At 24.6% G+C, this 16,819-nt stretch overlaps 1 protein-coding gene across 3 annotated transcripts; it reads right to left on the minus strand.

The window, feature by feature from the left end:
• Nucleotides 1-3,418: 3,418 nt before the first annotated feature.
• On the minus strand, nucleotides 3,419-16,465 carry LOC724752 (E3 ubiquitin-protein ligase TRIM71). Of its 3 annotated transcripts, none has more exons than XM_006558782.3 (8): nucleotides 15,944-16,465; nucleotides 8,391-8,553; nucleotides 8,018-8,299; nucleotides 7,417-7,734; nucleotides 6,956-7,246; nucleotides 5,651-5,692; nucleotides 4,667-5,218; nucleotides 3,419-4,141 (listed from the first exon to the last, which is right to left on the minus strand). In XM_006558782.3, exons 2-8 carry the CDS (start codon nucleotides 8,484-8,486, stop codon nucleotides 3,560-3,562), a joined length of 2,163 nt encoding a protein of 720 aa, XP_006558845.1. In that variant the 5' UTR covers nucleotides 8,487-8,553; nucleotides 15,944-16,465; the 3' UTR covers nucleotides 3,419-3,559. The 3 variants fall into 3 exon arrangements, with proteins under 3 accessions (XP_006558845.1, XP_001120644.2, XP_016771925.1); XM_001120644.5 differs by lacking the exon at nucleotides 15,944-16,465 and adding an exon at nucleotides 14,779-15,100; XM_016916436.2 differs by lacking the exons at nucleotides 5,651-5,692; nucleotides 15,944-16,465 and adding an exon at nucleotides 14,779-15,100.
• Nucleotides 16,466-16,819: the final 354 nt, after the last annotated feature.

Raw genomic sequence — 16,819 nt, forward strand, 5'->3', positions numbered from 1 at the left:
ATAAATTATATGTGCATATATATATATAAGAAATTTTTTATAAATTAGAAATCTTTATTAGCATTATTTCTTTTTAAATAATAATTATTTATTGTTTTATTTTTATTATAGATAATCAAAAGTAAAAATAAATTATTTAGAAACATTTTTTATTTGCTTAGAAACATTTCTTAGAAAAATTTCTTACATATGATACATATATTATTATATATTTACAAGTATTTATATATTGATATATATTTTATAAAAAAAAAATTTGATCAATTTGATTCATAATAAATTTATCTTGTTTGATTATTCATTTTTTAAATATGTTTATATAATAATATTTCTCAGATGCATTTGCTTCGCAAACACGTTAACTTCATCTTATCGCATAAGAGCTGACAACAATTTACATTGAAAGTTAGGACAATGTAAAATGTCAAAAAGATTAAAAAATAACAAGAATCAATTCATCTTTATGATAGCATCTCTTATTTTCTGGATATAACATAGTATTTTAAATTATCTTGTATCTTTGTTGTACTTTTAACTTTTGATTTAATACATCTGCAATATGTATATACAATTTTATATTATATTTTCTGAATATAATTTTATATATAGAAATAATAAATAATATAAATACATACAATATTGAATTCGTTATAGCATCAATCAGTTGTAATATAAAAAATTATAACAAAAGCTTTGCATCAATCCAATATCTTACACAAATATAAATAAATTTATATAAGCTTCTGAAATACAAACATTTGATGTCTGCTCTGTTTTATATTATAAGCTATTAAATACTCTGCTCTGCTCTTATACAATAAGTTAAATCTTTTTGAGAAATATTTAATCAAAAATACATATATGATTTACTACTGTTTGATTCATATTTTATAATATGATAATTGAATGGGAGGTATATATTCAAAACTTAAATTAATCTTTGTCTATACACATAGCTTTGCGATAAAAATGTGTCATACAAGCATATTTTATTAATAAAATCGTTTTATGACACGATTAACATTATTGCCACATATCATAATGCTATACATTGCAATATGAAGAAATTACTTTCTGTAAAAACTTTTTCGATAAATCACTTCTCAAATGTAGAAACTTCTTCAACAAGTTTTAAACCTGACTTATTATTTGTTGTTATTATGTTTAGCACAATAATAGCCAAAATAGTTTTCTTTTAAGAAAATTTACTACCTTTTTTTAAATTTTTAATTATTTTTTTGAAGATGTTTCTACCTAGTTCTTAAAATAATTTATATTGTGATTGATTGATTGATTGATTATCAAAGTGTAAAGTATTATATTAAACTAATAAATATATATATTTTTTAATATATCACTTTATTAAAAGAAAGAAAATAAATATATCAAACAATAAAAAGTTTTGCATATTACATAAATATTAAGCCAATAAAATTATTACTGAATATATAAAACTTTTCAATTATACTTGTGAACATAATATTAAAATAGGCATTCAAACACAAATCATTCAACTCAGTCACGGTGTAAAAATAAACGAGGAACAAAATCTATTATTGTGTTAAATCAGTCTTAGCTCAGTCTTATATTGTACAAATGTAACTAATATCTTATTTCAGTTCTATTAATATTAAACTAAAATCGAATGCGACAGTAAATTTTTCCTTGAAAACACATATTAGATTTTTACATTATTATGTAAAACTAAAATATTTTATGTCCTATAAATATTAGATGAAGTTTTGTATTGTTTTTTTTTTTATAAATGTTGATATCGATGAAATTTTTGTATTAACAAATATGATAAGTTTATTATTACAGTGAAAATAATAACGATATCTATACTAATCATAATTGTTAATACAAAAAAAGAAATGATAAGAATAATATTGAAGTTAATAACATTGATAATTATAATGGACGTAATAATAATGGCAATAAGTTTTGTTCAATTACGCATGCTTGTACCAGAAATATAGTAATGTAAAATTGAAAGAATGTTTTCGAAGTATGATATGTTAAAAATATGATTACAATGTGATTTTGAATTTGTTTGATGTGTTGTATCGTTAAAATACGATCTCACTCACTTTTTACTTAATACTTTCCATCTTTTTCTTTTTTGCGTTATTTTCTATTAATTGTTATTTCTTTTTTGGTTTATAGCATTTATCTGGATACACTTACAATTTATTCGTGTCATTCGCATTTCTTTTTGATTACATACACTCATAAAAACAAACTCTTTAACCGCAACGATCATGCACACGTAGGTACTTCTTAATTCAAAATTGCATTTTAGTCTCCATACGTATTAAATAACAGGAGACAATATTGTTAATTTATATAAATAGTTAAACATTTTTACGACTCTGGTCACAATAGTATTGTATACTGTTACTTTGTAATAGAATGTCGTTTAATCACACAACGATCAAGATATTTTTTTTTCATATATTTTTTATATATATATATATATAAGAAAAAAATTAAAATCAAAAAAAAAAATAAGGCTGTAAAAATAATAATATAAAAAAAAAAGATTCATATAAAATAATAAAATAAAAGTTGTTCCGAAATATTAATTTTTTCAAATAAATATAAAAGAAAAAAAAACAAAAATTAACTCTTTAAAAGAGTAATTATCTTTTTTATCAAACATCTTATAAGGAATTATCCTGATAAAATGTTTGATATAACACAGATAATAGTCATATTTTTTTAAAAAATAGTAACTATTTTTCTTTATATATAATATAATTTTCTCTCACTTTTATTGCATTTATTCTCGAATTTTCGATCTTAGTGAGTATTTCGATCGAATACTGATAAATTTATTTATTCGTTAATTTTTAATATCGTTTTGCATTTTTATTTGCAATCGTTGTTCAGAAAAATAATTTAGAAAACACGTTCGTCGTTTTACTAATAAAAAAATAACATACGATAGATTATAATTTATGGATCATTGAAAAATTATATTCTATAATCTTTCCCAATAATCCTTCTCAATCTTAAAAAATAGTCCGAATACTAATAAACAAATATCCTTAAAAATCCTTTCTCGTTTTCCTTTATCACTCATCACTTTTCTCCTCTTATCATTCAAACCACGAATTATAGACAACGAATAATTGCATATAAATAATGTGAAAATAATATCTCTCCGCTAATTTGAAACATTCATAAGGATATGATTTCAAAACGAAAAAGGACATCTTTTTTTTTTCCTCTTTGTACTTGATTTCTTGGCACTCAAGAGAAAACCCGAAGTTTCGAAAGGAACTTATACGGATTTCCATATTTATATACATATTAGTAGGAAAATATTGCATCTAACACTTGTTACTCGAGGGTTTTAAGCGTCATACGCTTATACATCTAAAATCGAGAAAAACATTAACGTCGCTTCTTGCAATTACTGTCATATAGGATAAATTTTTTTTTCTTTTTTTTTCCTTTTTTTTTTTTTACATTTTTTAACGTTTGTATAAAATCTTTCTCCCAATCATTCCGTCTCACTCATTCAACCACAACCAATGAACGGATCATTTTTTTTTTAAATAAGAAGAACTCGATTGTTGCCGAAATCAACGATAACGATCCTACCATCTGGGCATAAAGCTATTCCGGATGGTCTGTCCATTTCATTGTCATCTTTTCCGTAATTGCCGAATCGCCATTGTAACGTTCCAGTCGAATCAAATATTTGTATACGATGGTTTCTAGAATCGGCTACAATTATATTGCCTTCGTCATCAATCACCAGACCTTGCGGTCTTAGGAACTGTTTCGGAGCACCTGGACTTTCGCATTCTAATACACGAGCATGTACGAAGTCGGAATCAATTATCACTAGTCTATGATTATTAAAATCCGTGGTGACGATGTTGCCGTCAGGATTGAACGCCACTCCGCGTGGCGAGTCGAAATGTTTCCACATGTTAGGGGAGGATTCGTAGCCATATTTACGAAGGAAAACACCTTCGGGACTGAATAATTGGACGCGATGGTTTCTTGTATCAGATACAACTATCTGGCATTCCGAGTTGGCCGCCACATCCCAAGGATAATTGAATTGGCCGGCGCGGCAGCCTTTTTCGCCAAAACATAAAAGAAATAGGCCTTCCATCGTCAACACCTGGAAAGTAATGGAGGAAATGGTGTAAATTTCGAAGATAATAGAAGAAAGGTAAATTATGAAAGGTAAGAAAAATTTGATGAAACGATTTTGAATTAATTTTTCTTTTTCTTTTTAAAGATATTAAGAAACAGATGTTGTCTAGATGGAAGGCAAAGTTTTAATAAGATGGAAACTGAGGTAGCAATAAATAAGAAAGCAATATAAATTAATAGAGATTTCTTTAATGTTATTGAATTGATTCTTTTTTTAATCAATCAGTTACAATTTTGAAAAATAGAATGCAATAGTACTTGAATCAAACAGATAAAATACTTTTTTAAAAACATGGTTAAAAATTATTGGAAAAATATAAAATAATAGTAAAACATAAGTAAATATAATTAAAATATGATTGACACGCGGATAATTATAAGTTTATCCAACTTATAATAATAATGATAGTTAAATTTTATAAAAAGAGAACAAAAATACGAGAATAATTGTGAATTTGGACAATTATTATTGCTATGTATCATCAATTACCTGGATACGATGGTTATCCTTGTCTGCCACGACTATACGACGTCGTGCATCGACTGCTACGCCGGCAGGACGATCGAATTGTCCTGGTGCGGTACCATGTGTACCGAATCTTCTTAAGAAGGAACCATCTTGGAAATAGATCTGTATTCGATTGTTCGATCTATCCGCAATAATAATATGTCCTTCTCTGTCACATGCAATACCCCAAGGGCGGCACAGATTATCTTGGGGATTGCCATCATTTCCAATTATTCTCAGCGGAGTTACCGACGTTTGAGGACTACGATCCATCCTGACCACAACTGGATAGCTATTGGAAGGAATTGGCCTTCCTCTAGGTATTGGGGCGCTGGCTATTTGTCTAAGAAATAATTGAGGCGAATTTCCACGGCCTCTCACAGGGCGCCTATCTCCTATGGGGCCAGGATTATTTACAGCTACAGCACCAAGGTTTGCGATAGCATTCATTATTGTTCCCTCTAAACCATTGAAAGAGATCCAATTCTCTTCTTGTGAGGGAAGCGATTGTTGACTTTGGTGAATGCGGAATATCTGTATTCGATAAAGATGAGTTAGTACACCGTAAATAAAATATTGTAAAATATTTTATATATATATATTGTTAAAAATTAAAGTAAGACATAAAGAATAATAACAAAATTCACATTACATTTACAATATTAATAATATTAGTAATTTATAATGTTAGTAATATTAAATATTACTGTTTAAAAAATTCTACTGTTCTATTAATTATATCTATTAATTATAATCTATTAATTAATAATTTAATGTATAATTAAAATAATTTTAAATTTAAATGTAAATAATAAAATTAAATGAAATAAATAAAATAAAATAAAATAAAATAAAATAAAATAAAATAAAATAAAACCTTATATTATTTAGAAAATTTATATTAGAAAAACTAAAAAAAAAAATCTATGAATTAATATATATTATCTATACTTAATATGTACTAACCTCTAACTCTTTCACTACAGCTACAACTGCCATATGGAAATTCTAAAAGCACAAGTTATGTAAGAACAAATAAAAATGTCGCATAAAATGTCGTCTTTATCAAATAAAATTTGAAACTTAGAAATTTAAATTCCTTAAAATAATACATATAATTTCACTATTACTACTATTTTTAAAATTGAAGAATTTTTCACTAATTTTTTCTATTTTTTTATTTCTTTTATTTTTTACTACTAATCTATTATTTTTATTTATCTTTTTGAAGTAATTCATTCATCTATTTTGTTTATTTTTTATTCAAATGATTACAAAATAATATAATACACATATAATCAATCAACCAAAAAACATATATTTTATACGAATTCAATTATTGATATCAATGTTATTGATATCAATGAAAATTCTTTTTTTTTTAACAAAACTTTTCTCTTTGAATGAAACTTTATGAATATATAAAAGATTAATATGTATATAATAGATAATAATGCAGAATAGAATAAAATTTTAAAGAAAATATTTAAGTTTCAGTGCTCTATCATCCTGTGAAAGAAAAAATATTTTCAAAAATGCATGAAAAAATAAAGATTTAATTCCGTCAAAGAGATTTTTCTCATGTATTTACATACAAGATTTTATTAAAATTAGAAGAATTTTCTTTTAAGAGTGTAAAGATAATCGTAATTAATCATACGTATATATAAAATGATTATTGTATATAAAAAATACTTATCAACTTATTATACTGATATAATTAATTACGAATCTAAAACAATATATCATGGATTGTATTCTGTAACATTCCAACTTATTCTGAAAAAATAAGTAGCAGATTAGCAAATCAGAAATGACCATTATAATATAATCCTATAAATTAATAAATTAAATTAATAAATTAAATTAATAAATTAATAAATTAACAAATTAATAAATTGATAAATAAATAATTAATAAAAAAATTCCATGTTTCTAAAAATTGAGCAAAAAAAACATGCATATATTAATTTCAAGATATAAGAAAACGACATTTCATATGCACCAATTTAAATTGTTATAATTGACATTAATGAATACCAATTTTAAATCATCAAAAAATATTAGTAGTGAAAAAGTTAATGGTTTTTTTGATTTTATTAATTTATTTTTCTTCAAAAATAGTTTGATGAAGAATATTGAAAAAAGTTTTGTTAATGGAAATGTTAATGTTTGTTATTGGAAAAATTTTTTTATATAGAAAAGTCGATTGATTAATATATTTGACTAATATATTAACTAACATATTTGATTTCAAATAATAATAAATACCTCTGCTGAAGTCATGTCTTTAGTGAGGAATAAATTCAATGGATTACTGGCCAAAATTTTCGATTCCATTGCTTCAGTAAGTTTGTCAGCAGCTCTTGTCAATCGGCATATTCCAATCCTAATACCTTCATCTCTTGCTTTTAGTGCGCTAAATTTGATAAGTTTAGCTTTTTCAATTCTACCTAACAATTCTTTTTCTCTCGCCTCTAACGCAGAAGCTACTCTTCTGACACATAGCATCACATCTGCAGCTGCCTGTCTTGCTTTTTGTTCCAATATTTCTGCAGCTATCTGTAAAAAATAAAAAATTCCAAAATTTGTAGATACGAATATAAAAATTATTTTGCAATATTAATAAAAAACATATTAATGTTAAATCTTTTTTAAAACGTGTATCATAAATAAATTTTCGAAGCAATAATATTATAAAAATAATGTTAATAATTGCAATAGGAACTTACTTGAATAGCATCTAACTCTTCCCTGAGTATTGTTATTCCAAGTCTAGCCTCTTTTAATACTTGATTCGCTTGAATTCCAGCACCTTCTATAGCATCCATTAAATTTATAGTAACATGTACATGATGGAAACGAAATTCACAATCAACGCAAAAAGGTTTGCTACAAGTTTGACAATAAAATTTTTGACCATCACGATGAAGATCGCAGTAAAATGGTAATCTTGGAGGAATCGTGTTTGGTAAGTTCATTATTGGACTCGACATTTCCGGTGTATTATTATAATTATATTCATTTTCTTGATTTAATTCCGGAGGATTCTGTAAAAAAAAAAAGATTGTTGAATTCAATTAATAATAAAATAATAAATTCAATAATTTTAAATATCTTTTAATATTTTAATATGACCATTGATATAATTTGTCAATAGTTGTGAATTATTTTAAAATGATCGAAAATTAAATTAAACAATTTAAAAACACAGGAAATATAACAGTATCAAAAAAAAATTTTTTGAATTATTTTTTAAAAATAATAAGCGTCAGTTTTATTCAGATTTTCTACATTATATATTTAGAGAATATTAATAAATAAAATACTCACCAAAACTCGATTAGAACATGAATTACAAAGCGTGTCAGTACAATCGCTACACCTATTGTTACTTGCCATTCCATGTTGCGATAATTGAATGGCATTAGAATTTGGTGGATTAAAAGTATCACTGTTTACAACTTGTAATAATGTATTAATCAATGAGTCTACATTAAAATTTTCTGGGGATTGACTGCAACATTGAGAATTACTACTACTTCCGGAGGAAGTATCTGGTGAACTCGCATTAGAGTAACCAGATTTGGCGAACGATTGATATTGATTATTCGCCTGAAATAAATCAAATTATATTGTAAATTTTATGAATTTCTTATTAAATTTTATTACTTAAAAAATAATAAAGAATAAATAAGATTTGTACCTGGTGTTGATCTGCGTTCGCATCTTGTTCTTTTTCTGGCATAGCATAATTTCCAAAGAAACTCATTCCCTGATTATAATTTTGGCTATTATTCATTGTTAATTGTGTAATTAAAAACCGTACAGAAATTCGATGTTGAGATCTCTCGTTGTGATACTTTCACCTACAACAAAAATTTAAATCGTCAGTGTGACTTTAAAGTTTACTTAATTTAACTCTTCATTTTCTTAAAATCTAGCTATTTCTATTTTAGACAGAATCCAAATAACTAATTACAAGATTCATGATAGTTATAAGAATATTTATTAGTTTTAAACATATAAAGCTCTATAAAAAAAATTAAATCATATTAAATAATATAATATATATAAAATATATAATATAAATCATGATATAATAGTTGATAAAAATTATTATTCTATAAAATAAATCGACTTTTCACTATTTTATTATTTTATTTTATAAAACGAATGAGTACAAAATTATTTGAAATAGTTATTTATAGTATAATTCTAGAGAGTTTATTTGCAATAAATTAAAAAAAAATTTAATATAATAATTGATTATTATATCCATTTTAAAATAATTTTTTAACTTATTTCATTTCTAAAATATTCATTTTGAAATTTTTGAAAATTATATAACATAAGAAATTAAAAATTTTATAATTTATTACGAAAAATGAATTTTTATTATTTACTTTTTGTCAAATTGATAACTATCATATAATTTTATAATTTATTATATTACTATCTAATAATTGATCATCTTTATCCTACTTTAACAAACTTTCATATCACTAATATGAAAGTACGTTACCCTCAATGCATCCCCCAAAGGTAACCGAACTCTGTCTTATATATACATATATATTTCTATACTCATTCAGCAAATAATTCAAGAAAAATCAATAAAAAGATCAAATAAATAAATCTACAGAATCCTAACATTAATAATATACAAATTACATAATATTTTGAAAATCACAATGATTTTCATATTATTCCTATAAAAATTATAAATATTTCTATAAATATTTTCCTCTTAAAATTATACAATATATATCTATTATACATAAATTTCAATTCTTTAAAAATCATAAAATCTATTAATTATGCCATAAGAAAGAATATTAAACGCGTTGCAATGTTATAAATTACAAACTTAAATCAAAACCATTCATAAAAGAGTCAACGGAAAAGTATTTTGAATCGTACGGATGTCCCCTTGTTCCAGTTTCAAAGACGGAACACCCCTGCACAGCTGGTTCAAGGTCATCATACAAGTCCTGAACAGGGAAGAACCGTGATACCCTTTTCAGTTCAGGGATCGAGAAATGGGGTCCCGCTTCCATTGGTGGGACCTCGCAGAAATCAATAACAGTAGGAAATTCGACGTAAGTATACACACGTATCGTGTATATATACATCTCTATATATTTCTAAATGAATGTTTCAGTCTGCTTCTAATCATAACAGTCTTCATTCGTTCGAGTAATAGTTGCTCGAATATCGAGATTTCTACAGCGGTGGAAAAATTTTGTTTCAATGAAATTTTTTATTTTGTAATTCTATTTATACAATTCTAAATACGAATTTATTTTATTTTTAATTTATAATATATATTTAAAAAGTCTTTGAAATTTTTTTTAATCCCTGTTATGAGTATTTTGTTAAACGGAGTTAATAATAAGTATGATAAAAAAGAAAAAAAAATTGAATACTTTTATACAATGATTAATATAATTAATATACAATGATATAATTTTTATTGATCTTTCAGGAAAGTATATAAAAATAATTCTATGATAATCATTATTTTATTTATATTTGTTGTTGAAGTGAAGCAATTGATATAAAAAAGAAATTTTACACAGTTTTACACAATTTTTGTGTGCCCTATAGTTTATCATTTAGGATAGATCGTGAATTTAAAAGAAAATTAAAATACACATATAATTTATTCTTGTTTCAATTTTAAAAATTAGTATTAAAATTTCTTGAAACATACATACTATTTTTCAACTTAATTCAACATAGATAATTATTAAAACATTGTAAAACAATTTTACTTTTATTATCACAAAAACTAATAATTAAATTAAAATATTAATATAAAATATTAATTTATAATAATAAAAAATGTAATTCATTTAAATTGCGTTTAAAAATTTATTTTATTTTTATTTTAAATTTATATAGTAAGAAGAAATCTTTAATGAGATATAATAATATCGTTTAAACAAGAATTTAACGCGTTTTTTAATTTAACTTGCATTTCAAACCTGATATTAATATGGAAGGGAAATGACTCGTGTTGCCTTCATAAATGTGAAATCTCATATAACGAGCTCAATACTGACTGTGTGAATGAAACTTCACTTCTTGATAGATAGAACTTTATTAATTAGTTTTCAATTGTATGTTTCCTTTATTATACACCCATATAAGACTCATTAATTGATACATTTATTTTTTCATCAAATATTTATATTATTTAATCATCAAACTATATTTTAGAAAATATATGTTAGATATAATGTACATTTATTATTATAATTATAATTTAAGAGCTTGTTAATGCATTTTGCGTGTATTTTAAGTTATATTTTTAAATTTTTCTCATAATGTAAATGCATCAATAGATTTTTCTTTTTATTTAAAATTTATATTTATTCTACAATTGAAATATTTCTATTTATAATTGAAAAAAATTAAATATTTGATATAACAATCGATACAAAGAAAAAATATTTTGTTTTAATATAATTTGATTTTGAAATTATGATAAAAATTTAATTAATCAAATGTAATGTAAATTGCTATGCAAATGGGATAGATATATATATGCATGTGTTTATTAAATATTTTTAATATAATAAATTTTTAATATATTATATATTAAATATTTTTTATATATTAAATATATCGTATATATAAAAAATTAGATTTATTATATAATATATTATAAATATTTTAGTTATATATAGCAGAATAAATTTTTATTGCATTTCATTATTGTATTTTTCATTATTTTTATATATTTTTCTTTATATTATTATTATTATATTATTAAGTGTTTGGCAGAAGAGATCAATCACTTTTAAATATTAATGATTTATTAATAACTCGATAATTATTCGATAATTTATAGAAAATTTGAATAAACAATAAAATGCATAATAATTTAAAAAGGTTATTAATATGCAAATATCTATATTATTTTACATTAAAAAAATAAAATATTATATTAAAAACAAATAAATAAAAATTATTTTTGTATCATACAAAAAGTTTAATTAAAAAAATAAGAATTTTTGTATTCTGAATGTATTAATAAATATTTAAGATTAAGTAAAGAACAAGAAAAAAATTTTTATTTCATTAATAAATTAAAAAAATATTTTTAGAAATTCAACTTTTAAAGTTTTAAAATTTAAGTTGTAAAATTGATCTTTAAATTATCATTAATGTATAATATTTTATTTCGTCAATAAATTATAATAAATTAAATAAATAAAAATTTTTAGATAAAATAAGAAAAATTCAAGAAATAGGAAAAAATAGATTGAAAAAATTGCATAGTTTAAAAATAGTCATGTTATATCAGTATATAAATATATTTAAATATATTTAATTATTATTATATTAGATAATACTATATAAACAAAAATTTAAAAATATAAAAAAATTTTAAATATAAAAAAAGAAATCAATAATAAATTAGATATAAAAATAATATACCAATTATAGAAAAAAATAAACTTAAAATAAATGATATTTATTAAATATTTTTTTTAAACTATAATATGACTAATTTAAAATTTTGATGTAATATTAAAAATGTGAGTTTCTTGAAATTAAAAATTCGAAATTATTATTTTTATTAACTGTAATGAAATATTTGTATATTTAAATTTCAAAGATATTTCAAATACACGAAGAAATTCTTATGTAAATAAATTTTTTTCTTCTCAAATATCCAATAACAAAATTTTAATTTCAATTATTCATATTTATATAATATTGTGAAAATTAAATTTTAAATACAGAAATTTAAATTTAAATTTTTTTGATTAATAAATGAAAATATTATATGACCTATATGTTCTAATGTTTATATAATTAAATAGTTATATACTGAAATCTGAACTATTATTGAACTATTGTAAATAATATCGAATAAACAAATATCTTCGTTAAACTTTTCATTTTAAAATTTAGAGATTCAAAATATGAAGGCAAAAATAAACAATATTTATAAATCATATATAATAAATAAATATATACATAATAATAAAAATAAAAATAAAAATTAATATATTAAAATAATATAGAAAGAAATTATTTTAAAATAATAATATTAAAAATAAAACGATTTACCCTAAGCCTGCACAAATTTATCAACGTCCAAATATCGGTTGGGTTGTATCTTGTTCGCTGTAACTATAGTATACTAAGAATCACGGTTGGGTTTCCTACAATGGGATAGAGGCGTCTGTCTTACAGGCAGTTTCGAACGAAAATGCTACATTGGCCTGCAAACTTTTCCTTTTTCCGTTTTTCCAGCAGCTGGCCTGCAGCAGTTAGAGGGTGCTATCCTTGAAATCGCCATGGCGACCAAGGTTATACCTGCTATTCTTTCCGAGGGTCAAAAAGAAAGAGAAAGTGAAGTATCTGTCATCCACCAATAATGTCTAACGTCTAGAAAAATCCTGAGGAAAAGCAGATAAGCAGCTGCTTGTCTACCATTCTAAGAATTTGAAAAATTTGTTTCAAATTTCAAAAGAAAAATTTGACTTTAAAAAATTATGTAAGATTTGAATTTTAAACTGATATTTGAAACGATATAGGGGAAAGAAAATAGAAACAAAATTACCAAAATATTTTCTACTTGGGCTATTAAAAATATATGTGCAGGGTATTTATTTTACGAAAAATATCTATAAAAATATTTTATTTTTCTTATTTCGTGCAATTAACTTTTTTCTTTCAATTTTAAGTCTAAATATAATTTTGTTATTTGTTAATAAAGTCAGCTTATGAACATATATTATTTATTTTTAATAATTAATAATGAAAATATAAAAATACAAAAAATTTGTTTTTTCTAAATTTTAATTTTTGATTTCAATTTTAAACTTATATTTTCCTATTTTTGTTATAATATATGCATACTCTATATGCATCGTATGGAATTTCTAGAAATGCTTAAAGTATAGCAAAAAGTAATTATAGATATAGATAATATTTAGTTATCTACATAAATTCCGTGTTTTGTATTTTCGTTTTCGTATATTTTTGTATTTTATTTAAGCAACGTATATATTAAATATAATCCAATTTATAAATTTTTATTTAATTACAAAATATTATTTTTAACATATATAAAATTAAAAATTAAAATAGAAAAAGAATAAAACGAAAATATAATCGAAAATATATAAATCGAAAAATTCCTACAGTAAAAAAAAAAAACTTAATATATATATATATATATATATATATATATATATATATATATATAATATATTTAATTTAGATAAAGAAAAACTTATAAATATGCGTACCTATGAAATATTGTACGAATATATAATTAAAATAAAAATTTTATTTCAAAATTTATCAAATTTCCAGGAATTTTTTATTTTATAAAATTTTGATACTTATACTTTAACATACTTATATTTAAACGTATAATTTTACTTTATCTAAAAAATAAAAATATAATAAATTTTAATATTTTCAAAAATTCAATTTATCTTGGATTTTTCTTCAAATAAAAATATTATAGAAAGTTATTTATACATTATGTCTAACTACTTTAAAATAAATAAATTGGATATGTGTAAAATTAAAATATTCGATCAAAAAAAAAAAAAATTAACGGTTAAACATTAGAAAGAAAATATCTACATAAATCGAATGGCGTACTTGACGAACCAACGAAATGAACAAACTTTCCAAATTTCGTTTTCATCGTCGTCGGGCAACGCCGTCGTAGATACTTTCCCTCTCGTTCGAATTTCAATGTCGTCCGAAAAGAGCACTTTACGACACAAATATACAAAAATATAAACGAATAAACGGTTTCAAACCGAGTGACAAGCGACCCACGATCTGCCTAATTATTGTCCTCTGTCGTTCTATTCTAGCTATCATAATATTTATAATACGTTTAAACTGACCGGGAATCAAGAAATCGATGGGATCGTTTTCACTTTCGTTTCATTGCGAGCGTACGCTTTCTCATTTATTTTCAGTCATACAGAGTACTCATTTTATCTCCTTTAACGATCCAAAATAAATAAATAAAAAAGGAAAACGGAAAAAATCAATAATATAATAATAACAAAAAAATATATACATTTGATATAAAATATAAATACCTTTGATACGATGAAGATGTGTCGATTGGTCGAGGAATTGAGCCGATTGATATCGATAATAATTTACAAAAAGGGAAGAAAAAAAATGGAGAGCACGTGTTATGTAAACAAAATAAATTAATCTTTTGAAAAAAAATCTACTCGTTACATATCAAATCAAATTCACGTATTGGAATTCGATTAGATGTATAGAAGCACTAGAGATATTATAGTTGGATCGTTGTGCTACTACACACGTGCTCTCCAAGATGGTAAACGAAATTGCTTAGAACGCGTCAAACTACTGATCCCTTGAAATTTAACCATCCAACTGAATCCCGTTTCAAACTCGAATCCCCAAGCACCCTTTGCCCCTCTCCTTGGCATCCTCCGCCGCCCCGCTCAGCCCCCGGCCGCTGGGTTTCGCCAGGCAAGCGAGCTTTCCTCGACCAATCGAGAGAATGCATTTTTACCCCCCAGATTCGAATTGGTGATTCACACCCCCGCGCACTATACTTTCCACGTTCGAATACGACCGATACACAAGAGTTTTCCTCCATTCTACCTACACATTCTCCCTACCACCCCTTCTTTCTACTTTCACCGGATTCAACGGTCTCTGCATTGAACAATTCCTGGAAGGGCAACTTTTAGGAGAATTCACAATGTGTCGAACATGACACTGAATGATTTATTATCATTATAGTGATGGTTATTTTCAACGAAATTTCTAATATTGAACAATATGCAGTGGTAAATACGATATGGGGTAACTCGCTGATAACGATGAATCAAATTTCAATGATTCCACGGGATGAATAATATCGTCATCGTGAAAATTTGTGTATTGATTTCATTTGAAATTAGAAATAGATCGGCGTCGTGGCTCTTTCCGGTGTCAACGTGACTACGCGGAAGTACTAGCGCGCAACAATATGTATCCATATGCAATGAGGATTGGGATCCAGTCGAACGTGTTATTCACCAGGTGCGGAATAAATGAATGAGCAAACAACGAGGAAGAATAAAATCCAGTTTCCTCCCTATAGATGATTCTAACGCGAGAATGATATATGTACTCGTGTGCGAACGAAGATATGAAGGAAAAGTTAGGAGCACTATCACACCAAAGCATGATCACTTATTCATATGGTTTATAACGATCACACTCGTGTATTATACGTACATGCATTGGTAGATCGGTTATTCCCTGATGCGGTTTCTCTTACGAGGGATGAAGCTTATCCCCGTGCCGGCATTCCAGGAACGAGGAGGATAGATCGTAGGCCACCTTTCTTCAGAGCGTACGTGTGCATGCAGCTACCGTAGTCCAGCAGCTACATAGTGGGCAGAGTTTTCCATATTAAGGGGTGAAAGGGCGCGTGCGCCGCGAAATCATGAATGGAACCCACCGCTCAATGCGAGAGGAGTCCAGCTACACAATCATACAGCCACTCTACTTTTATTTATATCCCTCCAACGACGACCTTCAGCCAAGGTAGGGTTGATCAGACAAATCAGGTTCCCCGTTCTACGGAGAAACAGGTGTCACTACGATCGTTCACGATGATCTTGAGATAATCATTGTTTCGATTAAATGATGGGGGATGATCGTTAACTATTCATCTATGATAGATAACTACAGAATCAAAGACTTAGAGTATATTTGAATGAAATCTCGTATAAATGATGCTTGGGATAAAAATAAAGGTAGTAAGTTGATAGTAAATTGTAAATAATTCCTTATTGGAATAGAATCTTAATCTATTTTTTAAAAGAAGATTGATTCTAAGAGAAAAAAATTTGGTTGATAAATATAATTTCTTTTTTTATATATTATATTATATCAGATTGGATATTTTTATAATCTTTCAAATATTTTTGAAATCATAATTAAAAAGAAATTTAAATTTTCGATACATAGATCAATGGGGATATATATAATAAAGAAATTATAATTATATATATTTTTAAAAAAGTACTACAAATCATAAATTCATATTTCATTCATATTTAAGTTAATAAATATATGAAATCAAAAATTTAATTCAATCTATTATTT

This window comes from Apis mellifera, linkage group LG14, assembly GCF_003254395.2.
Source record: "Apis mellifera strain DH4 linkage group LG14, Amel_HAv3.1, whole genome shotgun sequence".
Classification (NCBI taxonomy): Eukaryota; Metazoa; Arthropoda; class Insecta; order Hymenoptera; family Apidae; genus Apis; species Apis mellifera.